Source organism: Anabrus simplex, chromosome 5 (assembly GCF_040414725.1).
Source record: "Anabrus simplex isolate iqAnaSimp1 chromosome 5, ASM4041472v1, whole genome shotgun sequence".
Classification (NCBI taxonomy): domain Eukaryota; kingdom Metazoa; phylum Arthropoda; class Insecta; order Orthoptera; family Tettigoniidae; genus Anabrus; species Anabrus simplex.
The window spans coordinates 243082523-243110220 of NC_090269.1; the positions used below are offsets into that span (position 1 = coordinate 243082523).

A 27698-nucleotide genomic window follows, 5' to 3' on the forward strand; every position below is an offset into this window, starting at 1 on the left:
TTTAAAGGGAACGGCTGACGCAGGGTTGAATGAGGCCGGACCTCGCTAACACCGCAATCGATGGTGACGTCAAGGCAAGAAGGGTGGGATGGCTTCCCGGCGATCCGGCGTCTTACTCACTAGAAAGTCTACCGAGTCTGTCGCGATTTCAAGTGAAGTCAAATCAATGAAGAGATACACTGCACATCAGATTATAATATTACATCTATTTTAAAAATACTAATGTAAGATTAAAACATGTCAAGCTCGGTCTGTAGGCCTACTTTATTTCTTAATTATGTGTATTAAAAAAATCATGTAGTGATTCAAGGTATCAAGGTATTCCCTCAAAGTATCATGGGAATATTTGGAAGGATTCTGTGTAAGAAAGAAAGCAAACCCCTGAAAGGGATGACATCGGTTGTACTGACACATCGAAAACGACCCCTCCTGCAGCGTGAATTCAAATTATTTTAAAAGTGGAGACCCCTCACTGATGGTGCTACTCATCTTCCCTTCTCATTGGAATGGCATAATCACAGATGTAAACTAATAATAATAATATGACTAATGGGGTCCGGCTGTCCAGCTGAGTACTAATCAGGTAGTTCACCGTTCAGTATCAGACAGATTATCGACGTATTTTTGTCTTCACCGTGAGTAGGGCAACGTGAGGTAGTGGGAAAAGGGAGTGAATTGGAGGATGGCCACATTTAATAATTAGCAGAGTAGTTCAGGGTTATTCGTGTGATGAGCGTCTGTGTAGCTGCACTTGGAAATTGTGTCCTCTTGTCTTCTTTAGGTTGCGGAGCTAGGGATATCATGCCCATCACCCTATGCCATTTACTGTGTAGAAAATATTTATGTGCAATCAGAATTCGTTTGAAAAGGCTAAGCTGAGTCGGTGTTACTCGTCAAATTTCGTACAGCTCATTTGTCAGAAGCCTCAAAATTTGCCTTGTGTGATACGTCAACGTCAGGATTGCTTTATGTACTGTATTCCCTATGCGTCATTAGAGAAGATTTCCTGGAACTTCAAGTAAGGTAATATCCCGTCATTTATGTGGTGAAAGAAAAAACCCGAAGAAGAAGCTGAAAACAGTTCCGTCATTAATCGCTGCCTTAGCCAAAATCGAACAATTTTTTTGATCCCGGCATTGCGAGGAGGGTGGTATATTTTGGCTTAACATTTCTATCATAATCAAAACATCGAAGAAATTCTGATGGAGAGAAAGAAGCAAATAACCCTGCAGATCACAAGGAAATAAATTCTTAGACAGATGCAATATGATGAGGAAGGAATGGTTTTATGGTTGTGAAAACCAGACTCAATGAATAGACGTCACGACATGACGCTGTGTTGATATAATCGAGTGTGAGAACTTCTAACATGTTCCTCTGTTGAGCAATTAATGAACTTAAAATTTAAAAATCGTACCAGATACCACGTATTAGCATTCACTGCTCGGAAGATTTCACTTATGTCGTAATGTCTCTGCCGAATGCCGCCAACTGTTGAGCGCTTCGTGGGAGGTCAACAACGCACCTTAGACGGTGACAAGAACAAGGTGAGCACAGAATATCAGATCAAAATCCGAAGAAGAATACGTTATGAATATGATTTTTTTAAACATTATATCGAGTAGTTCTGCTTGACGGAAGTAGAGCGTCTGGTAATAATCATGCCGTGCTAAGTAGGTCGGGCGGTAAATTTGGCGGCTTCGATCCCAGCCCAGTCAGGTGGTATTCTAAGTTGCTCGAATACGCCAGTTTCATATAGGTAGATTTTAACTCCCATGGGACAAAATTACGGCATTTCGGCGTCACGGAAAACCGAAAAAGTAGTTTGTAGGACGTAAAACTAACATTATTATTATTATCATCATCAGTCTCAATAAGGTAATTTTATGGGAGATTTCAGCAGATTTTCAGCTATTTTATAACTCAGTAAAGCACACAAATAAGAAATATTGTAGCACTAGTGGTGAGTGTCCGGTTCCCTGGGTGAATAGTCATCGTAGCGGCCTTCGGTTCAGAGGACTCCGGATTCGATTTCCACAGATATTTAGCCGCGTCTGGTTTATTATTGTAGCTAGGGTTCGTCTTAATACACACCTCCACATTCATGCCCAACAAACCTACTAATTACCACAGAAACACGTGACAGTGAATAGGCTACATTTCTCCATTTATGAGGTTGGCGTTAGGAAAGGCGCCCTGTAAAACTGGGTTTCAGTGTTGACCACATTGGGTAAACGCTAGGAAAGAAGAAAGCGAAGTTTATATATATATACATAATTTGCTTTACGTCGCACCGACGACACAAATAGGTCTTATGACTACGATGGGACAGGAAAGGGCTGGGTGGGAGTGGGAAGGAATTGACCGTGGCCTCGATTAACGTACAGCCTCACAATTTGCCAGGTGTGAAAGGGGGAAACCACGGAAAACCATCTTCAGGGCTGCCGACAGTGAGGGGTTCGAACCCACTATTTCCCGAATGTAAGCTGACAACTACGTGACCCAAACCGAACAGCCACTCTTTAGGTAGAAGACGAAGTGGTTGGATATATGCTGAATAATGGTGGAAAAAGCTGGAACTTCTTCAAGCAGTGCAGGAAGATTTCTGCGTATTTCTCAGAACGCTTGCAAACAGTAAGTAGCTCAATATTTTCCTGCTAGCTTTGGCTACAGTTCAAAGAGCCAAGAAGCTTGTCTTCCTTGGATATTGCAGTCCTGGAGTATAGGATCGCTATTCTGTTCATTTAGTCGACTAACAGTGCAAAAATTCCATAGTCTTGGCATATTTTTTTTACTATAGATACACAGACAGAGAGTTAGAGATAGTTCACAGATCTTCCTGGTGTGTTCGATCAGATTTTAATAACTGAAATGAAAATTTAGTATGTATTCTACAACGTACGGGAAAGTGATGGATAATGCAGAGACTGAGAATTAATTTCCTCTTATTTCTGAATGGCACACAATCTGTAGGAACAACATTCATAATTACTGCGAAATACCTCACATAAAAGGAGAGAGGAGATCTAGAAAAGATAAATACCGTCCGCAGATCTTAAAGCATCTCATCTGACAGGAATTAAAAATAGACCCTGTGGATCCACTGCGTAAGCAAATGGTCCATGGCATATTTCCAGGACTGAAGCCGCAGCTAACATTTCAGGCAGTGGTGGAATGTCCCTGAAGTACTCAATACCAGTTCTACTCCATCCCTTCTCCGGGGGCAACTGTGACAGTCACGAGGTAAGCACTGGTGCAACACTGGCGCGTGATTTGGCGTTGCGACATTGCTATCGTGTTTTAAGAGAACAGTATTTAGTAATTGCTGGCGTGTTATTGAGCCATGCTTCTGGGCGTGGACAGCAATGGTTTAGTAAGTAACTGATGAAGAAGATGATGATGTGCACATTTATCTCAGGAGCTCACAGCTAGTGAGTCGGTGCGTGAAGCAGACCGAAAGAGGCTGGCTTATCCTTCTTTTTGTATCTGCTATTTGATTCCAAAATCAACATTTGTCATTTTCTTACTCAAACATTTCGCTTTCTAGACTACCAACCCCTTCAGATTGAGTTAGAATTCAGGGTATTCAAAGATGAGAGGAATTTGCATAATGGAAACTGCAAATTTAAAAGTACAAAACAGTTAATTAGATGCATATTAATAAATAAAACTACTATTCCCCTAAAGAATACTGGAAATAAAATGTAGAAAATTCAAACAGAAACAGTCAATAGCTTCGTGAACTCGGTATGGTAATCTGTGTAGATATGGTCTCTGGAGTTATGTGTATATTTGTAATCGTCGGTTACAAACACATGTTCAGCAATGCTATAAGTAATTTTCCATAGTTTCTTATTTCAACTGTTGGCGGATGCCTGCATGGTCCCTACACGCCAGTTTCGTCTCACCCTGAACGTCAACTAACTGCAAGTACAAATTCTACTACAGGCATCAAAGTCACACAGATGATTTAGTCGTACTTCAAACGCACCAATTACCGGTATATAGGCTGCAGACCAAGGTACCCCAAGGAGATAGATGTCCAATCTCCATGTGATATAATAATAATAATAATAATAATAATAATAATAATAATAATAATAATAATAATAAATTCATGCTTCTCCCACACTGGTGGAGTCACGAATGTGAACTGTGTCGAACATGTAGACTGACCCGGTTTTACGGCCGGATGCCCTTCTGGTGCCAACCCTATGTCTAGGGAAGTATTCACTGTTGCATGTTTCTGTGGTGGTTGTATGAATAAGAAGAGGAATGTGTTGCGACAAATAAAAACACCTACTCCCGGAAAAGGAACTAACCATACGTAGTTAAAATGTCCCGACCGGCCGAGAATTGAACGCGGGGCCTTCTGAACCGAAGGCAAGTGCACTGATCATTTAGTCAAGGAGGCGGGCTGTTATTATTATTAGTAGTAGTAGGCCCCAGTAGTAGCAGCAGTAGTAGTAGTAAATTCTACTCGAATTTGCTAGGATTTGAAACCGCGACGCTTAGGTCGGGACTCAAGTGCGTAGTTCACTGCACTCCCAGTAATAATAACAAGAAGAAGAAGAAGAAGAAGAAGAAGAAGAAGAACTGTTGTTAATAATAATAATAATAGTAATAATAATAATAATAATAATACTAATAATAATAATAACTGATACTCTCAGGAAGTCTGGTGCAGACCTTCTAAAGTGATGCTGGTAACGGAGCTCTATGTACCCTGATGCCAAATAATTCCAATATTTCGATTGTGTTGCCATCTAGCTGGTAAGCGGCGATTTCTAAGAGCTGAGTTTCTGTATTGTATGGTCGTCAGTGCTGATTTACATGACATTTTAAAATTATATCTCAAACTGCCTTTCCCCTTCCTCGGAAATCACCACCAAATCGTGCACTAAATGAACTCTGCTCTCCAGCAAGCCAAAAACACAGTCTCAGGAGTACCCGAGTCCTTTAACTACGAGGTTTTTAGCTGGAAAAGGCAAATGATTACTGAACTTTACAAGAACACTTTCCAGTTAGTGCATGAAATAAGTCTTGGTTTTGTACTCTGTAATTCTTATGTGGCACTAGTGACATCAGTGATCATAGGCCTATCCCTAGGTTACTTGGAATAAGTGAAGTCTAGTAATCTCTGTGAATGGTGTGTGTATGTGTGTGGAATGAACTTGGATTAGTATTAGGAAGGAAGTGATTATCGTACATCCGTTCATCTTTTTACTTTGTAATGGAGTCTGTGGTTCTTTACAGGCGCGTGAGATCCATGAAATGTGCTGAAGGATTCCTTAGACTGAAATGATGCCAAAGCATATACGTTTACGACCGTTATGGAGAAGTGTTTCGCACTAAAAGTTAAATTCTATTAATAATCTGAGGCCGAAGTTAAAATGTATAAAAATAAAACATGTTCTGGAAAGAGATTATTTTTCATAAATCCGTTAAGACTATACACACTAAACATATCTGAACAGAAGTGGATCTGATAAACAAATAATGTCGTTATTCTTACGTCCTACTAACTACTTTTACGGTTTTCGGAGCCACAGAGGTGCCGGAATTTTGTCCCGCAGTTCTTTTACGTGTCAGTAAATGTACCGACACGGGATTGACGTATTTGAGTATCTTCACATACCACGGGTGTGAGCCAGGATCGACCTGTCAATTTGGACTCAGATAACCAGCGCCTTAACCATCCGAGCCCCTCAGCCCGGCAAATCTGATGAACTGTTTAAGTAGTGGATTCGCAAGACCTAGTTATTGAGTGAAGACCTGATTCCTGATTTTTATTTGACGGTTGCTGGGTTGGCCGCATAGCAGCGCCCCAGTTCTTCACACCGACGCAGAACAATCAAAATGGAGGATACGTAAACACGGAGTGTTGTTGTAACATAGAAAGCGAGTGTCAATAGAACATGATGTTCCTTATGATAGTAGCTGTGCATGACTCCTTTTGTAAGTTGAATTCCACTTCAAATATTCAGAGGGTAAGGATTGTGGAAATAAATATAATTATTAAGTGCTTTGGTAAAATGAAGCAAGTTATATTTCTTAGTGGAAGTACGTCAATTTTTCATTCCTTTTTGAAAGAAAAGTCAAACATACGGGTTGGGGTTGGTGTGTACATTTCAATCGACTTGGTAGAGTGATGTGCAGCAGATGCTTTCTGATTCGGTGGGGAAAAGCAATGGAAAACTTTGCTTTCTGGTTCAATAAGGAAAGAAATGAAAAACTACCTCATTCCTCACTTTTCTAGTGCTCCTTTTCAGTGACGTCTAGGTTATCAGTCATCAATAACGGCTGACGGTTGATTTGCCTTTGGACTCAGGACTCGACATCACATACTCGAAACAGACAACTGTGTGCTAGGATGATTTATGGTCAACCATTAAGTAATTCCACATAGTGTCTAATATAATACTGTTGTTACATTCCTATCTAACTTCCTGTGATCTGTACCCAACTAGGAAAGTGTCTCTCAAAAACATGAACACTTGGTTGTGAGGGCAAAGTGTGTCACTAGCGCTGGTTATGTTTCAAGGTGCTTTAGTTTATCTTAGAAACAAGATGTAGCCATAAAACTCTTTTCTATGTTAACCCCGGTCTCCCGCCTCGTTCCTAAAATAGAAACTTGTTACAATAGCGAGTTAAATACATTACGATATAAGTCCAGGTAGCCTTGTACTGGGACATTCATTTCCTTGCAATCACTGCAGAGATCCCAGATGAAACTATGCAGATAATCAGACCAAATAAGACAGTACACATTTCCAAACCAGTCGTGACCAACGTTGCATCAGAAACGTAGTATACGAGGCCTACTTCACAGCTTTCAGACATGGCGTCAGCTAAAAGAGATTAAGACGTAGAAAGTGCAATTAAAGGTAAAATCCGAATCGCAGCTGAAGTTTCGTAATTATGCTTTGGCTAACCCTTACACACATTTCTAGACTAAACGATCCGACCTTCTGTTGTAAAAGTTCTCGGTACTAAGTCATTTCATGTTTCGAACGTTTTGCTGATTTATGTATGTGTATCATCCTAGTGTTCGTGATCTATGAATCATGGCAGATATTTAAAACGAGATTTCGTAAAGGAAAGTCTGGCTCAAATATCATGCGAGTCATAGTTGCCGAAAACGGTGAGGACACTTTCGTGAGCAACCAGTGGGGACTACACCAAGACAGGTATATAACCCATAAACTATCAAAAAGTAGGCGGCGATAAGACGCAGACAGTAACAATTGCCGAACTAACATTATATTATAGTTTGTGACTATGTCTGCAATTTTTAAGAAGCAAAGAGATTGCCTCTGTGGGTGGGTGCACAGACGGTAATCCCTGCGTGTTGTATGAGGCGACTTAAAGGAGTAACTACCCTAGGTGCTCTCCACTTGATGGGGTAGCATTGGCTGGCGACCACGGGGCCACTAGCTAGGTCTAGTACCGCTTCCACTTACAAGCGTCAGGCACCTAACTTCCATCTTTCATATCTAGTATCTCTTGATATTCTTCCCAACCTGACGGTATTAACTTTCTGAGGTCTAGGATGTCTCATTTTCACGCCTTTCATTCCCTTCCCCTTTCTTCTACCGCTGCCCTTATTCTTTGCACTTTTTCTCTTCTGGCTGTTGTTCCCCTTAGAACAATAATTGCCACCACTATCCAGCCGTAATTAAAAATCTGGCCTTCTCTGTGTGAAATGAATTGCAGTCAGATAACAGCGAGTTCAAAATATTAATTCGATGGTAGAGTAAGATAAGGGGAGAGGCAGTCAGTATTCAGAGAACTGTCTTCGTGTACCGTAGCATAGCTTCTGAGACACTGCCACATCATCTGAGGGATTCAAACACTACTTACACTTACTAGTGGAAGGCTCCTCTCTTTTATGTATCCTACTCAGTCCCTCTTGGTTAACTCATGCTCTCTTTCTACGCCGGTAGCGAGAGATATAGTCCTTCAAGCTATCGGTTATGGGTCATACATTATTCCATCATTCACATCACTTCTTTTTGCGACTCTTTCATTTTTCAAGGGGTCGAACTTCGTGTTCCACGTTTCGTTAGCCTGACTCCGTAGTGTAACGATTAGCGATATTAGCTGCCGTCTTCGGTGGCCCGGGTTCGATTCCCGGCACTGCCAAAAATTTAAGGTTTGCAGAATAGCTGCACCTCCTCGGAACGAGGACACGAATTTACCTTACATTTTATTAATTTTATGATAATTAACTTGTTGGTTTCACATCAGTTCGGTGATATTCGTACGTGAAAATTACCTCTATAGCTTCAGAATATTTCTTTCATCTAAAACGCCCTTGTCGGGTGCTGATTCTATAAGCGTTCCCTCTTTGAAGATGCCGGTTAGTTTTAAAATAGCCACCTCTCGATGGGAAATCGGAACTACGACCTTCCAGTTGGTAAATCAAACATTTCTCCTCTGTGATTCGTGCAGTCGTTTTAATTACAGCAATAATGCACGTTCTGTTGGTATGTCACGGTGAACGAGCGACTGTTTCGATTTCAGTGTGCAAGTTATTTTAACGGTCGCGAGCACGATAGGAGAGAGCAAGCTGATGTAAACTGAAAGGGTCTCCTCACCCACGCAAGCGAGCTAGACGAGTGGGCTCGGGGTATTTCTGTCTTGTGGGTCACTGCTTCTCTGTGCTGGCCAAGGCTGCCCTGCCGCATTCTCTCTTCCTGGACAACTTCTACCTCGGCTTCCTCTTCCCATCCCTTCAACCAAAAGTGGCAAATGCTACGAGACTTCTGAAACCTTGTTTAATGTATAAAAGAACACAACCTGCATGGGCAGGTAGGATGAAGAGTGATCCTTGAGTACTGTACTTCTATAGGAGGCCCAAGGTTCCAAATCAAGAAAATGTACGCTTTTGTTTCACTTGAAACACCATTACCTCCTCTTTAGGCAAGCCTAACAATCTCAGGTTTATTTGTTATGCTTAATGATCCTCCTCAGGGACTAGTGAGGACAATTCAGGACGTATCTTGGTCAGGATAGTTGACGATAAAGACAGTGGGATTGACTTCCGTTAACACCCAATGCTCACATGTGTAAGACGTCCTCCGTCAGTACGGTACACCTTATAGAGGGCTGATATACACGTTACAGAATACATTGAAAATCCAATGTGTCCTTAGATCTTTCATTTAAAACATTACAATTTATTTAATAAAGATTTAAACTAATTTAGAAGATGAAATAGTCAGATCGCGCATATCCATTTCATATCAAAAGTTTCTTCGGAAATGCTCTACAACTGTCTTCTTATTGATTCAGATGTGGATATCAACTGCACGTACATTCCGCTCAGATTATAACTTCTTTAAAAATGAATACATTGTTTATTAGAATCAGTAACGGATGAGGAGGAATGTCAAGAACATTTTGAAATTGATAAGACCTTTTCCATTCATGGACGTAATCAGATGAAATAATGGATTAATGATTGGCGTTATAGGAACTATTCCTCTCTTTTCCGTTAAGTTCTGCAAATCGGTCACGCAATAATAAGAGAAGTTACAGTGATTGCCTTGAAATATTCGATCCAAATCCTGAAGAACCGTATCTTCCAAACTTTTTAAAGCAACAAATGTGTTTACCAACCATTATTTAATCAACTCACGATTACTTTTTAAATCGATCGTGTTTTTTGTATAATTGTTCACAGGAGCAATCTCCATTTAGGGAAGTCGAAATAAATAAATAAATAAATAAATAAATAAATAAATAAATAAATAAATAAATAAATAAACAACCTACCATTAAATACAATGCCACTTGCTTCTATGGGAGGATTTCGTGTCAATAATCACAACTTGAGGAGACACTATTTCGCATCTTCATGGAGTTACTTTGAATAGTGGCGGCGTTTGCTGTTTATAAAGGCATAACATCAAGACTATTAGAACTAGTAATTACCTTTGAATCCCTTGAAATAGGTCTATTCCTTCAATAGAGATATAATAATGCGCGTGGCCTCCGAAGAGGCCTGGTGCAGGTCTTTTGAGCTGACGTCGTATAAACGACCTGCGCATCTATGAGGTTATGGCCCTACCTATGATGAATGCTAACGATGAAGGTGGCACAAAGACCCAGCCCCCGAGCCGTCGGAATTAACAATTCAGGTTAAAATCCCCGACATGGCCGGGAATCGAACCCGGGACCCTCTGGATCAAAGGCCAACACGCTAACCATATAGTCGTGGACCCGGACAATAGAGAGCTTATGACCGCAGAGACGGTGTTTATTAAACTAGATTTATGGAAACTGATATCCTATATGAAGTGTCAAAACTGTATAGCGTCTTACATCTTGTATTTGTCCAAATTAATCACAATAACCAATTAATTATAAACTTTGATGAGTTCCTCCTTAAACCAAATTATAACTGTTGACTTCGGAGAGTTATCTTGGAGGTTAATGGTTGATCGATGACAAGATGCTCATTGTCCAACAGTGATATAGTATTATTAATTGTACAAACAAATGTAGGTCAAGGTCATGAACGAAATCCTCAGTGGCCTTGGAACTTTCTACATCCTAGATAAGGGCCTAAAACAATGCTTCTCTCTCACTTGCCGTTCGCTCACGTCAAGCGGTGTCTTGAGTTTTAGGAATATCCACCGCTTTTTTAGAGGAGCACGCATTTTGGAGGAGTTTTGTTGACACATTCCACACAACTGAATCATACATCTTGTGGTGTTATAGTTGCTATGTTTGGAGCTAGGGGTGTGATATGAGGTCTAGGAATTGGCAATAAGGAATTTTCCTGTTTTAGAAATTGACCGGAAGGAGAGTAAAAGAAAACGCGGGAAGTCGCAGGCTGAGGCGTTGCCTCTGAGGATGGCCACAGTTGCCGAATCTGGATTGCAGCTTCTTATCCCTAAAGGAGGAGCGTTACTAAACAGGTGGGTAATATATTCTCTTCTTTTAGGAAAGTAAGCAAATCTCTTTCGGGGAGCAGGTAAAAGAATATAAGTCGATTTATCCATGTGTAAACATAGCCTGTTAACCAATGGAGATGTGAAGGTTAAGCCTCCGTCTTTTCTTCATGTTCAGCACAACAGCATTGTCAGCACCATTCGCACATACGTCCACTGATGAAGGAAATATCTCCGGCACTCTGTTCTACAGATAATTGAACAGAGCAAGAGCTACATGGAAGAGAGGAGAATGTTATTGTAGCTACAGCTGGATTCTCAGTTAAGAACCCAATGCCTTAATCACAGGACTCATTCGAGCATACTGGTCAAGCTGAATTTCTTTCTGGAAATTTCAGTAATATAAACGTTGCATCTTCAATTACCTCAGATTTTAATACATGCTGGATTCCTTTAAATATCGTAAATATACAAGGATCCTTATATTCAGTCGGTTGGGATTCGACCACTCAACTTCGAACGTAGAAGTCCAGCACCTTAGGGAACTATAGGCAGTCGATCGATCGATGTGACTATTAATATGTCATATTGTGAAGGACGAAAGGAACTTTAGGAACTTTGAGGGATAATGTCTACTCGAGACTGGAGGAAGAAAAAAATAAAATAAAAAATCACCACTTTCAGTGAAACTTAAGTGAAGTTGTGTGCAGCAGGTTGTTGCTCTCCTCGAGATATATTGAGCTATCCACAGGTTATTCAGCCACAATCCAGATCATGTTCAGTCTCACGCAGTGTTGAAGGATGTAGCAAACAGTCAACATTTGAATAAAAGGGAACCAGACACACTGCAGGCCTGCTTCCATGACACCCGGTGAATACAGCATTTTAACCAACGTATCCTCAAAATTAAATGAAATGGCGTATGGCTTTTAATGCCGGGAGATCCCAGGACGGGTTCGGCTGTATCTTCAATATTGATATATATATATCAAGCTCTTGTTTCAAGGACAATGCATAACATTTGAGAAGAAAAGGTTCAGACATTGCATCAGGGATTTTTTCGGAAAAAAATAATGTGAAGCACACATCATTTTATTGCCTGTGGGATAATAATAATAATAATAATAATAATAATAATAATAATAATAATAATAATAATAATAATAATAATAATAATAATAATAATAATAATAATAATAATAATAATAATAATACAGTCTACTGATCTAGATAGATCGACCGAGCAGCGCAGTTAAGGCTTGTCTCCTGCACTTAAGGTTTGCTTGTTGTAAGACCAATATTAGTGAAACACAAAGTAGACTATTATTGATTCTGTGAAAGTTTATAGTGTACATTTTTGTTGTTATGTTGTTCGTTCTCTTAGAATAAAGATATCTTCCAATCACCAGGTTTAGCATCTTATTTCCTTTATGTGATTGACAGCAGATTATCTGTCATTGTAGATTTGTTAGTAATTGGATCAAGGACTGGGAAGGGAGTTTCTGCTACCGAAAGTCGGAACGAAACTCGAAGTTCGGTTATGAAGGGCGGTGAGGAAATAGAATACAAGTCTTGAGCCTTTGCTCAGAAAATAGGCTACAGGAATTTTTGGAGTCATTTGAATAATTTACCCTGTAACTGCTTCTTATAGTGATATGGTATTCTTGGTCAGATAATTTCACTCTGGTGGGAATAGCATTACCTACAGAGGCATCTCTCATTCCATCATCAACATGTTAAGTTCTTGATGTTGCACTTGAGAACGGTATATGCTGCATCATATTAACATTCGCATCACGTAGTTTTCAAGGATAGAGGGATAATGGAGCGATATGCATACATTATCCCTGCAGTGCCTTTCTTACTCGTTCACGCTGACATAAAGGGTCTTATAAAACAGCTTCAATATCGTCCATTCAAGTAATAAACAGCCAATTTTTCTTTTCTTCTGGCATAGCATAATGGAGGACGCAAATTTCATTTGAAATAGACTGTAAACCTAAGTCGAGGGGTTCCGTTCCGGGCCAGGGCAATAATCAACTACCTTTAGTAGAATGTAGGTATGTACAGTACACTATTACTCATGGAAATTACTACGTAGATAGACGCCAGATAACAGAGTTTAACTCTCTCTCTCTCAGATAACAAACAATATTCCTAGCCATTAGAATGAAATAAAAGACAAAATAGTAAATTATGCTGCCAGAAAGAGAAAAGGTAAAGTAAGCAGGACTTAGTGTCCTTAAGGCGTCTCCTGCGTAAAAGCAAATATTGACTGCAATAAAGTGTTCTGCGCACATCGCCGTCAAGTTCCAAGAAGCACCCAGGGAACAACATCCAGCGAAGGTCCGGCGGAGCTCATAAACAATATTTTCAAATGAACTCATGCCGTTAGTTTGAGTCAAGAGGTGTGCACAACGTTTTTCCTTTTCTGTTTCGTCTTTAAAATGTGCACTGGAATAATACGACTCACAGCGTGTAAACAAATCGGTAAGCATCTAGTTGTGTGGTAGTAAAGGAAGTGTGCCAAACTTAATACAAAGAAGGGAACAATGTGCATTCGATAACATCAGGAATATTATGATGATGCTATCAGTTAAACATCACTAGGATCTTCATTAACATGACCTCCCGCTAAATGATCTGTAGAATATTGTTGTTAAAACCTAAACTCCATAATATAAAAATAACAACACATTTCTTACAACAAAAACAAAAACACTTTTCTATATTATAATGTTCCTAGAAGTTTTAACATGTTGGGTCAATGTGTCAGCCTTGGTGTGTATTATAAGTACATTAGCTGGTATAAGCGTCGACTTTTCTATTGATCGGGCGCCGTTCGTAGGTCGGGAGAGTCCACAAGCGGGTGGGTGGGAGTCAGTCAGCTGATCAGTCGGCGACTCTGGGAGGCCGTGACACTTGTTGAGAGCTGACACCTGCGTATCACCGCTCACGGTAACCTCGCAGAAATCAGTCGGTACACTTACCGAACAAACAGTTAAAACTAAATATGGATGGGATCCATAGACTATTCTGAAATGTTTTTCTTTGTCAAGTGTTGCCTATCAAATTCATAGTAATTAGATAGATGAGATACAGGAAGAAGCTCAAGTTCTTGTATGGGAACGCATGTGGTGATTATTTTTCAAACTAACCAAATCTCAGTATACGTAAATTGATCTTTTCCCAGACAACCAAGGTGTCAGAGAACAAATGTTAGCAAAAACGTTTCAATTAATCAAGTTTACTATTCACACAGTGTCCAAATTTAATGATAATAATAATATTCGAAATGTCATATTATAAAGTAGAAATAACTAAAGTATGTTTATAAATTACCCTTAAACTGTCCCATTAATAACGAAAGGGATACATGAAACGAGAATATCAAGAGAAGAAACACAGGGGACAGTAACAATTAAGAGAGATTAGCTAAGGACTAGGAAACCTGATACCGGCGCTGAACTTCGCGAGAGAATTAATAACTTGCTCACCCTTAGTTTGATATTTTGACACTCATTTAGCAGCCATCAACATCAACAACATGTCGTTGGATAGTTTAAGAAGACACAGCCCTGCTCAAGCTACCTGCGAAACATTGCCGCCGAAACAGAACTCAGCACTTGACTACGTGTGGTCAGTTTGCTCTCAAGCTAAAAGCAGCGACATTAAGCATTGCTTTATTTGTCCAGTGACTATCAAAACAAACTGTAAACAAGAAGTGTACACACACTCACTGGTTCATGTAGGAGGAGACAACAGGTTGATATGGAATACACCTGAGAGTCAACGTACAGCACTGAGGAGGGCCTTGGAATGCGAAGCACATGCTGACGCGCAAAACGGTGGCGTAACCGAGAATGATGTCAGCGCTGTTAATAGTACGAACATGTATTAGTAATTTATTTTATGACTGACCTGTAATTGGTGGTGGCTCGACGACAGTGGACGGTCCAAAGAATGAAGGGATGTCCCCTGAAGTGGTGACCGGAGTGTTGAGGTCGCCGGGTTGAGCCTCTGGGGTGGCTGCTTCTCCGGAGAGGTCGCCGCCGCCTCCAGACGCCGCCGGCGTGGGGCTGCCGCCGCTCTCACACGCCGTAGATCCGACGCCAGACGTCGGTTCCTTGTACAGACACGTGTCGAAACTGAGGTTGAAGTGATGGGCAGCCGCTGCGGCTGACTCAGTGGACAAGAGCGCGAAGCTGTGAGGATGCTGCTGTGGGGTCAGCGTATCCACACCGTCCATGATCATGGTCGCCGGAGGGTTGACTGTCGCGGGCGCGCCTGGCACACAAGAACCAGAGGGACTATTTGTACTCACAGAGTCTTCGTCAATGATTAATACTGGAGGTGGCGTATCTGTCGCTTCTCCCGAACCACCCCCCGAACTCGTGGTCGACTCTGGTATTGACGCGAGAGGGGGAGTGGCGGAGGAGGAAGAAGAAAGGATCTGACAGGTCCAGGATGTGGGTGTTGGGAGAAGGGGAAACCAAAACACGCACCCGGTGGCCGTCAGTTTTGACAGATGCAAAACAACACACGATCAAGGTTTTTGAGCTTTAGTGTCAAGGTCTCTCTCTGTCTCGAAGAGGTACACACACCTCACAACGTTCCACCTTCACGGCCGCTCGCAGACTGCGCGCTCCGCGCAACCTACAACACTTTTATGAATGAAGCATCTGTCCCATATTTGGAAGTCGCAATAAGGGCCGTCAGCCAATCAGAGCGTGCGCTGTGCCGCTCTCTCCCCTCCCAACTAGCCTTTCCCCTTCCAGCCGCAGAGCGTAATTATGACGTCAAAATGACGTAACCAACTGCATATAGCTCCGAACGTGGCGGCTCACTTCGAACAGTGTAGCTAGGGAATATAGACCTTATGGCTCGTCATTCCCTTCAGCACCGAATTTCCATGTCTCCTAATTATCAATACTGTGTATGTGCCATAGAAAAAGCTTCTGTAAAATCAGTAAGTTGGTACTGTATCAAAAATATAGCGGAATAAAGTATATCAACCCATATCTCTGCCTTCACCATATAAGGAAATCGAAGCGAGCCGAAGTTTGCCGAGCGCTAAACGTCTCCTTGACGTCACGAACAGTGGAATGCTGGCGAGAGAGAAAGAGAGAGGCCTGGACAAAGCTCGTGTGGTTCCGTAGGCGCTCGGCCATCGACCAGAGTAGCCAACAGTTCGGGAGGAAATCTACTAACTACACATACAAATAAAACAATACATTATCCCCTGAAAACATACATAGTAGGGCATTGATAACATTAGAACACATTTGTTATGTTGTATTTCATAGCGGGTATGGCATTGTTAAATATTGTCACTTTACTGTGTACTATTAGAACAGGTGGCAACAATGCAGGGCCCGGCCTCACTGTCATTCTTGAAGGCCAGCCAAGGCAACGGCAGCTGCTCTGAGTCAGGCCCCAAATAAACTAGAAGCTAATCTGTGACGTATCATTATGTAACCCGACGTTGACTTTGGCACACCACTGGCTTAGCGTGCCGATGACACCATCAGCAAAGAATTAATTTTGGGGCTCTGGAAGTCGACGCCAAGTTTCCAGTTTAAATATAGGTGCACTGAGCTAATTTAGACTTCACTTCTAAATTTACGTGGGTGGCAAACTCAACTCCATGTGGTGTGTGTAAGTGTGTGTATTTTAAGTGAACAGACACATTCTATATTGCACTGTAACAGTAAATACATAATGCTCGTTCTTTTCGGTGAATGTATAGCTTTTAATACACACTGCTCTTACTTGGAAGGTTTCTGAGCCGAAGTGAGATGGTTGTGTGTGTAATTGTGGCGTGCAGTGTATCACAGACGCACACTTGGAACTGGAATCGGAACTTTACTTAGGAGCCAGTGTCACTCCTTTGAGTTTCGCGGCGGAACTGACAGGGGCAGCACAATGACGCTGTGCAGCGAAGCAGAAGTCACTATCATCATCATCGGAGATATGAGAGCTTTTTGCGTCAACGAAGTGAACTCCACGGCTGATAAAGGTGGCTCTCTGGCATGGAGGGGGAACATGCGCTCAACTGTTCCTGCGCACCCCACCTACCCCTCCCCCGCGCGCACACTTCTCCTATCCACTATCGGCACGTTCTATGACGTCACGGGTTCATTCATGATTTTCGTTCGATCCGTGTCTCTCCCCCTCCCCCCCCCCCACACACATCCACCCCCACCCAAACCTGCCCAGCTAGAAGCCACTGTCAAGGCTTTCAAATTTCAAAGCCCGCCAGTGCAAAGTGTCGCTACTTATTACATAATAGGGAAACATACACACAAACCTGGTCTCCAATATCCATTCATAACAACACTTTCGGAGTCTTCCTTGAACAACAAGCAAGCAATCTACCCATCAGACTTCTGTAAACATTCAAAGACGCCAAAGACATTAAGAAACGTCACCTACAAATAAATATTTGCTCATTTTTGTAAAGGGAAATTTTAGAGATTAAACAATGTACCTCAGTCCGAGGGTTCTCAAAACTGGCTTGTTCACCGCTGTTCAAAGAACGTACAAACATAAGCTTGTGAAGTGGAATGAAGTTTCTCTGGAGCTTGAAACAAGGAGTACTTTGCAATAGAAAGTACTCCACACGATTCGAATGTTAAGAGCATTATACACGTATCATTTGAATAAAGTGCCTCATTCTCTAATTTGTTGTGTGTTTCTCCATTGAAGAGTGTAGTGAAACTTTTTCTGTGACCTAAGACTACAACTCCAGTTGAATTGAATATATTTGTTTCGTAATATTCCCAGAAGAAAAATTAGATTCATATTCTGTTATGGATGTTCACTCAATTAAGTCGCCCTTCAAAAACACATTGAGAGTTCATATTATGTTTTGAAAATACCTCGAAACTAAAGAACTAGCAATGACTTGTGTTAACATCTGAAATATATTAAGCATAAATATTATCTTCATTTCACATGTCATACGCAATGGTAATAATAATACTATTTGTTATACGTCCCACTGACTACTTTTACGGTCTTCGGAGACGCCGAGGTGCCGGAATTTAGTCCAGCAGGAGTTCTTTTACGTGCCAGTAAATCTACCGACACGAGGCTGTCGTATTTGAGCACCTTCAAATACCGCCGGACTGAGCCAGGATCATACGCAATGGTTAGCTTGTCGAAGTATTACCACATGACCCCACTGATTGGAAATATCTTGGTTTCCGAGCCAACCCTGGTGTTCCAAGGGGGTTCCATGGCAAAGAAAAAGAAATCCAATCAAAAACGGAATAAGGAAGTGTTAACTAATGCATTTTTTCCTCGACAAAATGAAATAACCTCTGATAAAGAGCGCTCGAACGACAGGCTGTTTGGCTGAGTGGTTAGCGTAGTGGTCTTTGGTTCAGAGAGCTCTGTGTTCGATTCCCGATGGGGGCAAGGATTTTAGCCGCCTGTATGAATTCATCTGGTTTGGAGACTGGGTCTTTGTGTTCATGTTAATACGCATCCTCGTTTCCGTACAACACATTACACTCCTAACAACTACAGAAACACGCCTTAGATATTTTGTCTGTCTTGCTTTTATAGCAAGCAGCAGTTCTTTTCGTTTCTTCATCCGATAAAGGACTACATTAATATAAATTTTCAGAATCCAAGATATTCGTAAGGGTCGGTGGAACAGATACATTTAAAAAACAATGCTTTTCCCTATATTTCCGTCAAGGTTCTAACTTTCACATCGATGCAGGAAAACGAAGAATACATCATCATCATCATCTGTTTACCCTCCAGGGTCGGCTTTTCCCTCGGACACAGCGAGGGATCCCACCTCTACCGCCTCAAGGGCAGTGTCCTGGAGCTTCAGGCACTTTGTCGGGGATACAACTGGGGAGAATGACCAGTACCTCGCCCAGGCGGCCTAACCTGCTATGCTGAACAGGGGCCTTGTGGAGGGATGGGAAGAATGCAGGGATAGGTAAGGAAGAGGGAAGGAAGCGGCCGTGGCCTTATGTTAGGTACCATCCCGGCATTCGCCTGGAGGAGAAGTGGGAAACCACGGAAAACCACTTTCAGGATGGCTGAGGTGGGAATCGAACCCACCTCTACTCAGTTGACCTCCCGAGGCTGAGTGGACCCCGTTTCAGCCCTCATACTACTTTTCAAATTTCGTGGCAGAACCGGGAATCGAACCCGGGCCTAATCACGCTAACCACTACACCACAGAGGCAGACTACGAAGAATACATAACAACGGATAATTCAGATTTTCAGCGGCAAGCTAAGATCTTATTTTTTTGCCAGAGGCTTTACGTCGCACCGACACAGATAGATCTTATGGCGAAGATGGGATAGGAAAGGCCTAGGAGTTGGAAGGAAGCGGCCGTGGCCTTAATTAAGGTACAGCCACAGTTTTTGCCTGGTGTGAAAATGGGAAACAACGGAAAACCATCTTCAGGGCTGCCGACAGTGGGATTCAAACCCATTTCTCCCGGATGCAGCTAAGATCTTACACATAATTGTTTCAAGCTTATGAATACGGTTAGGATATTAGGGAAAAGTCATTTTTTCGTTCCTGAGCTCACTTTAACCGAAATCTGATAAATAACTGTGAATGATGGGTCCCTGACCCCGTTTCTTTAAAACAATTTTAAATTGCATTTTAACGCATATTTCGGCCATTTTTAATATTTTGATCATTTTAGTGTTATAAGGTCATATTTGTTTTGTATTCTGTTACTATTTACTTCAAGTCACACCGACACAGGTAGGTTTTGGTTTTTCTTTAGGAAAACAAAGCGAGAACTGCACCTCAGGGCTATACTACTGAATTAATGTATAAAGTTTCAACGTACCTACTGCAGCTCTGTCGGTTGGCATAATAAATGTGTCTGCTATATTATCGCTAATCACTTTTTGGCATGTTTCTTGTTAGAAAAGACATTCGATAATGTTGACTGGGCCAAGCTATTTGAGATTCTGAAGGTGATTGGGATCTGATACCGAAAGCGAAGAATTATCTATAATCTGTAATAAAATCAGTCTGCAGTGATAAGAAACGAGGGCTCTGAAAAGGAAGCAACAATCCAGAAAGGAGTGCGGCAAGGCTGCGGTTTGTTTTCGCTCCTTTTGAATATTTACATAGTACAGGCAGTAAAGGAAATCAAAGAGGAATTTGAAAAGCGAATCACAGTCCAAGGAGAGGAAATCAAAACCCGGAGATTTGTCTATGATATTGTTGTTTTGTCTGAGACTGCAGAAGATCTCGAGAAGTTGCTGAATGGTATGGACAAAGTACAAGATAAAAATAAATAAGTCGAAAAGAAAAGTAATGGAGTGCAATAGAATGAAGTCAGGTGATGCAGGAAATATTAGATTAGGAACTGAAGTCTTAAAGGAAGTAGATGAATATTGTTACTTGGGTAGTAAAATAACTAACGATGGCAGAAGTAAGGAGGACATAAAATGCAGACTAGAATAAACAAGGAAGAGCTTTCTTTAAAAAAAAAAAAAAAAAAAAAAAAAAACTTCCTATCTATCCCCAAAATGATTAAGTCATATTTTACTTCTTTTAGGTCAAATTTAACTAGTTTTTAGGGCATATTTGCTTGTATATTTTGTACTTCATTAGGTCACAAATTTCCAAATCCTACATACGAATTGCCCCCTGGCCTCTTCTTCTTCTTGTTCTTTATCTGTTTACCCTCCAGGGTCGGTTTTTCCCTCGGACTCAGCGAGGGATCCCACCTCTACCGCCTCAAGGGCAGTTTCCTGGAGCTTCAGACTCTGGGTCGGGGGATACAACTGGGGAGGATGACCAGTACCTCCCTCAGGCGGCCTCACCTGTAATGCTGAGCAGGGGCCTTGCGGGAGAGGGGAAGATTGTAAGGGGTAGACAAGGAAGAGGGAAGGAAGCGGCCGTGGCCTTAAGTTAGGTACCATTCCGGCATTTGCCTGAAGGAGAAGTGGGAAACCACAGAAAACCACTTCCAGGATGGCTGTGATTGGAATCGAACCCCGCTCTACTCAGTTGACCTCCTGAGGCTGAGTGGACACCGTTCCAGCCCTCGTACCACTTTTCAAATTTCGTGGCAGTGCCGGGAATCGAACCCGGGCCTCCGGGGGTGGCAGCTAATCACAATAACCACTACACTACAGAGGTGGACTTATGTCTAGTCAATCCTGATCATTGCCTTCTTTGTACAGACACGCAGAAACATAAACTCACTCTGGGAGCGGATCTCTTCGGTACTGTCACTACTAGGCTACATGATTTTAGAGCCATGGGAGAGAACTCCTTACAATACATCATGAAACGACCATGGTGTCTGTTGGTGAAGACAGTAGAACACATCCACGGTATCCCCTGCCTGTCGAGAAGTGACTAAAAGGGTTCCCCAGGAGCTGTCAACTTGCAAGCATAGATTGACGACCACGATACCCCAATATGAATCTGGCACTGTTTCCCCTCACTTGTGTCAGACTCCCCAATTCAGCTTTCCTAGTTGGCTTTATTCATTTACTCTTGCTCTCTTCATATCCCGATGGTATTGTGTTTGTGAGCTACGGAGTCCTCACGGCCCTTCTCTTACTTTTCCGATTCTGTCATTCTTCGAAGGGTCGGACCTCTTCAATTTTTCCTTGTGATAACAACAACAACAACAACAACAATAATAATAATAATAATAATAATAATAATAATAATAATAATAATAATAATAATAATAACATAACTGTATGACCTCAGCTACAGTGAACAGGAATTTTGACAGTACGCCATCAGTACTGCCTACGTATCAATTTCGACGTTCCGTTTTTCTCTACCAGATGGCATAGAAACCGACATCTGATGGACGATCTATGGCGGAGTTTTATTTCATTTTGTGACTTTGGAGATCTTTTGCATGCCGATATCGTACGACATATAGTGATTAATATTTCGAGAGGATGGTTGCATAGACATACTTCCTCTTAAAACAATAATCACAACCAGCACCACTTGTCTCACCAGTATCGTAGGCTGCCAATCTGTCGGAAATTTTCTATTGCAAAATTGGAATAAAGGAAAGCAATAATAGCCTATAATTGGGAATAGTTTAGATAGATTGTGCTACTTCTTATTTTAATCGTATTCTTATATTAGATAATAATACTACTTCCACACCAGTGAGTAACACGCTCAGCATCCATATTTCGTAAGAACATATTTTTTTTTCAGGCAGTACCATTTTACCCACTTGTAAAACGATCCTTACTTAGGTGATCCTTCCCCTGTGCGTACGCTGAGTCTTTGCCCGATCATTACCACGCTGATATGGTACTCACATCCTCCGCAACAGAGCGCATACTCCTTATGAAAATGAAAATAATTCACAGCCTGTTTCCAGTCATTTAACCGGGTCAGGAATGGAATGAATGAAGCTCCCATCAAGCGGCAAGGGTAGGAAGCCTGTCGCACTCCTCTGGGGCAATGACTAATGAATGGCAGATGAAATGAAATGGTAATGGGAAGTGTTGCTGAATGAAAAATGAGAGGGAAAACCGGAGTAACCGGAGAAAAACCTGTCCCGCCTCCGCTTTGTCCAGCACAAGTCTCACATGGAGTGACCGGGATTTGAACCATGGCACCCAGTGGTGAGAGGCCGGCGCGCTGCCGCCTGAGCCACGGAGGTGTTCAGCGCAGGAGCGCATACTCCTTATGACTGTACGAAATGTTTACTATACTGAAATATAGTGTCTGGTAGAGAGAAAAACGTTCATCTGATAAAAGTGTACTTATAACCAGACTGTTGTGAGATTGGAAAGTGAGAGACATTTTATGAGTTGCTCGAAAGTAATGAGCTTCACAATGCACAAGGAAATATTGCTTGAAATCAGTTGTTTACGAAATGAATCTCCAGATATAGATGTTGAGAGGAAATGTATTGCTTCGTAGTCATTTTCCTAATATGAGTTAGTCACTCCAGCGGAGAATTTGCTTAATAGTGTTGAAGGATAAGGAATTGGAAAAGATGAGGCTCGGAAAAGAATGATGCCATTCCCGATTAAATTGGAAACCATGAAAATCATTTAAGAGATGGCTGACGGTAAATTTCAACCAGTAACTGTCTACCTAGTCCGCCTCTATGGTGTAGTGGTTTGTGTGATTAGCTGCCAACCCCGGAGGTCCGGGTTCGATTCCCGGCTCTGCCACGAAATTTGAAAAGTGGTACGAGGGCTGGAACGGGGTCCACTCAGCCTCGGGAGGTCAACTGAGTAGAGGTGGGTTCGATTCCCACCTCAAGCCATCCTGGAAGTGGTTTTCCGTGGTTTCCCACTTCTCCAGGCAAATGCCGGGATGGTACCTAAGACCACGGCCGCTTCCTTGCCTCTTCCTTGCCTATCCTTTCCATTCTTTCCATCCCCCTGCAAGGCCCCTGTTCAGCATAGCAGGTGCGGCCTCCTGGACGAGGCACTGGTCTTCCTCCCCAGTTGTATCCCCCGACCCAGAGTCTGAAGCTCCAGGACACTGCCCTTAAGGCGGTAGAGGTGGGATCCCTCGCTGAGTCCGAGGGAAAAGCCAACCCTGGAGGGTAAGCAGATTAAGAAAGAAAGAACTGTCTACATCCACATTGCCTCAATATACAGAAAACACCTGATCTCCTGGTAAAGAAAGTGTTAAAAGCGTTTGCGTTTGTAGCAGATCACTTCGGTGTCCTTCAATATGGATGAAGTACCACACAACCATCACCCTCTGGCCAATCAGCTAGACTGACTGGCTCTGACGGTAGAAGCGATGGAATTCTGAGTTCAAGCGCCTGGTTTGATCGCAGATGAGTTCAATGTTAATTGAAGGTGCTCAAATACGCCAGCCTCGTGTCGGTCAATGTATCGGCATATACAAAAACTCCTGCGAAAAAAGTTTTCTGTACTTCGGTGTGTCCAAAAATCTAAGAGTAGCACGTAAAACCAAAAACATTTTCTCCACCTTCAAATAGAATTGCCGGCCTCGTGGTGTAGGTGTAGCGTGCCTGCCTCTTACTCGGAGGCCCCGGGTTCGATTCCTGACCAGGTCAGAGTTTTTTACGTGGATCTGAGGGCTGTTTCGAAGTCCACTCAGCCTACGTGATTAGAATTGAGGAGATATCTGGCGGTGAGGTAGCGGCCCCGGTGTAGAAAGCCAATAATAACGGCCGAGAGGATTCGTCGTGCTGACCACACGATACCTCGTAATCTGCAAGCTTTCGGGCTGAGCAGCGGTCGCATGGTAGGCCGAGATCCATCGGGGCTCTAGTGCCATGGAGTTAGGTTTATGGTCAAGTAGAAGTAAAGTCTCGATGTATAACGCTAATATATTGAATGATAATTTCTGATTACCCGTACAACTAAGCTTTCCTATGGACTAAAATTATCGTATCACCATCGGACTAAAAAGACGTACTACTCAACCAGTACCACTGACTGCCTCCGCAGTGTACCTGGCGCTATTAGCTGTCGTCCTCCGAGGCCTCGGTTCGATTCCCGGTACTGCCAGAGATTTCGAACTTCGCATCTCGGAATGGCGCTGCGTTTTAGTTTCGTCATAGAAAGAACTTAACCCAGATAACCCTACAATTCTTTTTCGTTGGAATGAGAGACCTTTCCGAAACAAGTGATTTGAAGAGATTGTAAAGAAAGTACAAAATTTTTAAAGAAATATCTCCTCATGTTTCGGAAATTGAACCTCTTTCCAGGAAGAAATACATGACATCAGTCACATCCTTAATGTGAATCGCACCATAATATTCATTTATTCATAGAATAATATAAAACATGAAAGATGCAAAGCACACCAATTCTTAAAGACACATACGTAGTATTCAGCAAAGCTACTTTTTTCCTTGTTAATGTGGGATTCAGTCGAATGATCTTACACAGAGGCCCACAATGTCCCAGACCATCAACAGTTCATCTAATTTCCTTTATCTAGACGACCTATTTCCAAATGAAATCACTCATTTATTTTGTGTGAAACTAGACGTGGGCGTATTTCTTATCGAACTGAAAGGCTTAAATGGTAGAATGCTGGCTTTCGATCCCGGTTCATTCTGGTGTTATTTAAAATTAGCCTCGTCTTGACATATAGGACCTATAGGAACTTCTGCAGGACGAAAAATTCGACACCCCAGTGTCTCTAAATTATTGTTGTGGCCAGTCTGAGTACGTACTTCCCACGCTCACTCCAAGCAGATACTGAGTAGCACCGAGGTTAAAGTATCAGTACACGTGACCCATTCCTATATACTTTCACACACAATAGCACGGATTACGACGCAGTTTCCAAGCTTAAAACTCTACGGGCTGATGAACAAAGCTCCCATCACATAAATGATTTCTTGGTCCCGTCTGAAAGTGTATTATTATTATTAAATCGACATGTCTATTAGTAAGGTAACGTGAAGGGATTTCCACAGATGTATGAACGACAGCGCGTGGTGTGACACAATCTATTATAAATCAAGGTCCGAAGAAAGGAACACACCTTGAAACACGTGTGATGCTATCAGTCATGCGATAGAATTTTAGTTCCCGTCTATCTTCTTTTAATAGGAGGTAGAAGAAATGACGAAACAAATTATCTATACGAGTGGCAAGTCGTATATCTTTTCTTGTCAAACTGTTTGTATGCTGAAGCATCTGGAGAGTAGGTTTCTGAAGCGAGTGTACAAGAGGAGAGTTTTAGGGGTAAGCAAGCGTCTTCGACGGACGGAAACCGGTTCCATGGGTGTTGTCTGAATATGACGTCGAAAAAGCGTTGGTGTGTTAGATGCATGGATATAACTTATATGGTGTAAAGTGTGTGTCTTATGTAAGCCTATATATGGCAGTATTCAAGAGGTCTAATAGTTATTATCTACTCCACCCAAACCTCATTGGGTAGGACGGAAAAAAGGGAGGGGAAATTTATGTAAATTTAGCTACACGTTCTACTATGTAATTTACCATAAACAAAATTTTTAAGCATGTATTAAAATAAAGTCTATCGCCTAACAAATTAGGAGCATTAAACTTGTAGAGTCTTAATCGCATCCAAAAGTGGCTCATTAACTACGGGCATGTTATAACAAATTAAACAGAGAAACGGAAGTGATTTATTTATTATAAGGTCAGAGAAAATAAACCTTTCCCTGTTATATCAATAACATTGAACTAATATGATCAAGAAATAAATACTACGCATTTACGTAGAGTTGGCCTACGGAAAACGCACGCATTCTCTGATTGCTAGCTGTCTACACACCATTCATTCATGAAAGAAAGTATGAGAAAACAATATTTAAACTAGAGTAAAACACAGGTAAAAACGAAAGGGAATAATATAACCATTGTACCCAGATATACGATTATAGCTCCAGATAATGCCATTTTTATTTTGAATTTCCGTTTATGAATGTTTAGACAAAATTGGAGTTACATTTTAGATTCCTGCATTTAACTGAAGTCTCGGTGTTATATTGTGCTAGCCTTCCGTCCGTCAGGAGAACTCGTGTCTTCCAATTCATCGAGGTGATGCAGCTCTTTTCAGGTACACCGCCAATGGAGGTGAACTGCATGTACCATTTTAACAATATACTAGCCATCCTGCCAGTCTTAAATTCCGAGAGGGATCACATTTGAAACCCCTTTCTCCTTCACAAAATATCTATTATTGCTCATCGTGTTAAATAAGATGGAACTGAAGACTCCTAACAGCGATTATTATTATTATTATTATTATTATTATTATTATTATTATTATTATTATTATTATTATCTCAAAATCGCTACGTATTTTGAGGATGGAAGATAAAATGATTCATTGTATGAAGAATATGTCAAGATATTTTAGTGAAATGGGTTTTGCATAATAATAATAATAATAATAATAATAATAATAACAATAATAATAATAATAATAATAATAATAATACACTTATGCAATTCTGTGACGTTACATTAATCTACAAAAACTCCAAATGAAATAAGTCAATAGTCACAGCAACGCATTCCCAATTTAAACGAATATATCCATCGTTTTAGGAAAGTAGGTTAAGCCTGAATTTTCTTACATTTCCTATTCAGAAATGTTGATTAATTTGATGTTAGAGAAAGTGTTCACACGTTTTACTCTCATATGTTACTACAATTCGCCGTTCTACTTTCATTCACTGTAAGGTGGGCTGAATGGCTCGCACGGTGAATTCGATCCCGGCTCAGTTCGGTGGTATTTAACGGTGCTCACACACTCCAGGTTCATACCGGTAGATTTACCAGAATGAGAAAGAACTACAACGGGAGAAAATTTCGACATTTCGGTGTCTATGTAATCGTAAACGTAGTTTAGTTATTCGTTATTTTTATATTTAGTATGTATTACTTATTATCCTGGTTTAACACTTATTTGTCCCAGAAATACCCTTTAAGGAATAATGCTGGTTCTGGCAGGTCAGCGTACCAGCCTTCGGCTCAGAGGCTCCTAGGTTCGATTCCCGTTAAGTCTGGAGATTTTAATAGTATATAGTTAATTCCTCTGGCTATGGTACTGGGTGTTTGTGTTCGTCACAGTGCATGCTTCTTCACTTACGAACAACACACCACGCAACACGCTGCGAAGAACCACCGAAACACGCTATAGTGATTACATCCCCCGACATAGCGTTGGCGTCAATCAGCACATCCAGCCGTAAAACTGGGATAAATCTACACGAGGAGCCGACCCCAACAAATCTAAGGAAAGGCCAGGAAGAGGAGGGGTGTGAACATTTTGGACATGAATCCTTGTAAGTGGACACGAGGCGTGAGAGTGTTAAGAGAGAAT

The 27698-nt window shown here is 41.5% G+C and overlaps 1 protein-coding gene across 4 annotated transcripts in view; it reads right to left on the bottom strand.

Annotated features, from left to right (window-relative positions):
• LOC136873947 (E3 SUMO-protein ligase EGR2) overlaps nt 1-27698 on the bottom strand; it is a 135762-nt gene that overhangs the window by 30223 nt on the left and 77841 nt on the right. For all 4 annotated transcript variants that reach the window (XM_067147332.2, XM_067147330.2, XM_067147331.2 and 1 more), the window contains exon 2: nt 14823-15188. In XM_067147332.2, coding sequence (XP_067003433.2) covers nt 14823-15156 — 334 coding nt within the window. In that variant the 5' untranslated portion in view covers nt 15157-15188. The remainder of the gene's footprint in view (nt 1-14822; nt 15189-27698) is intronic.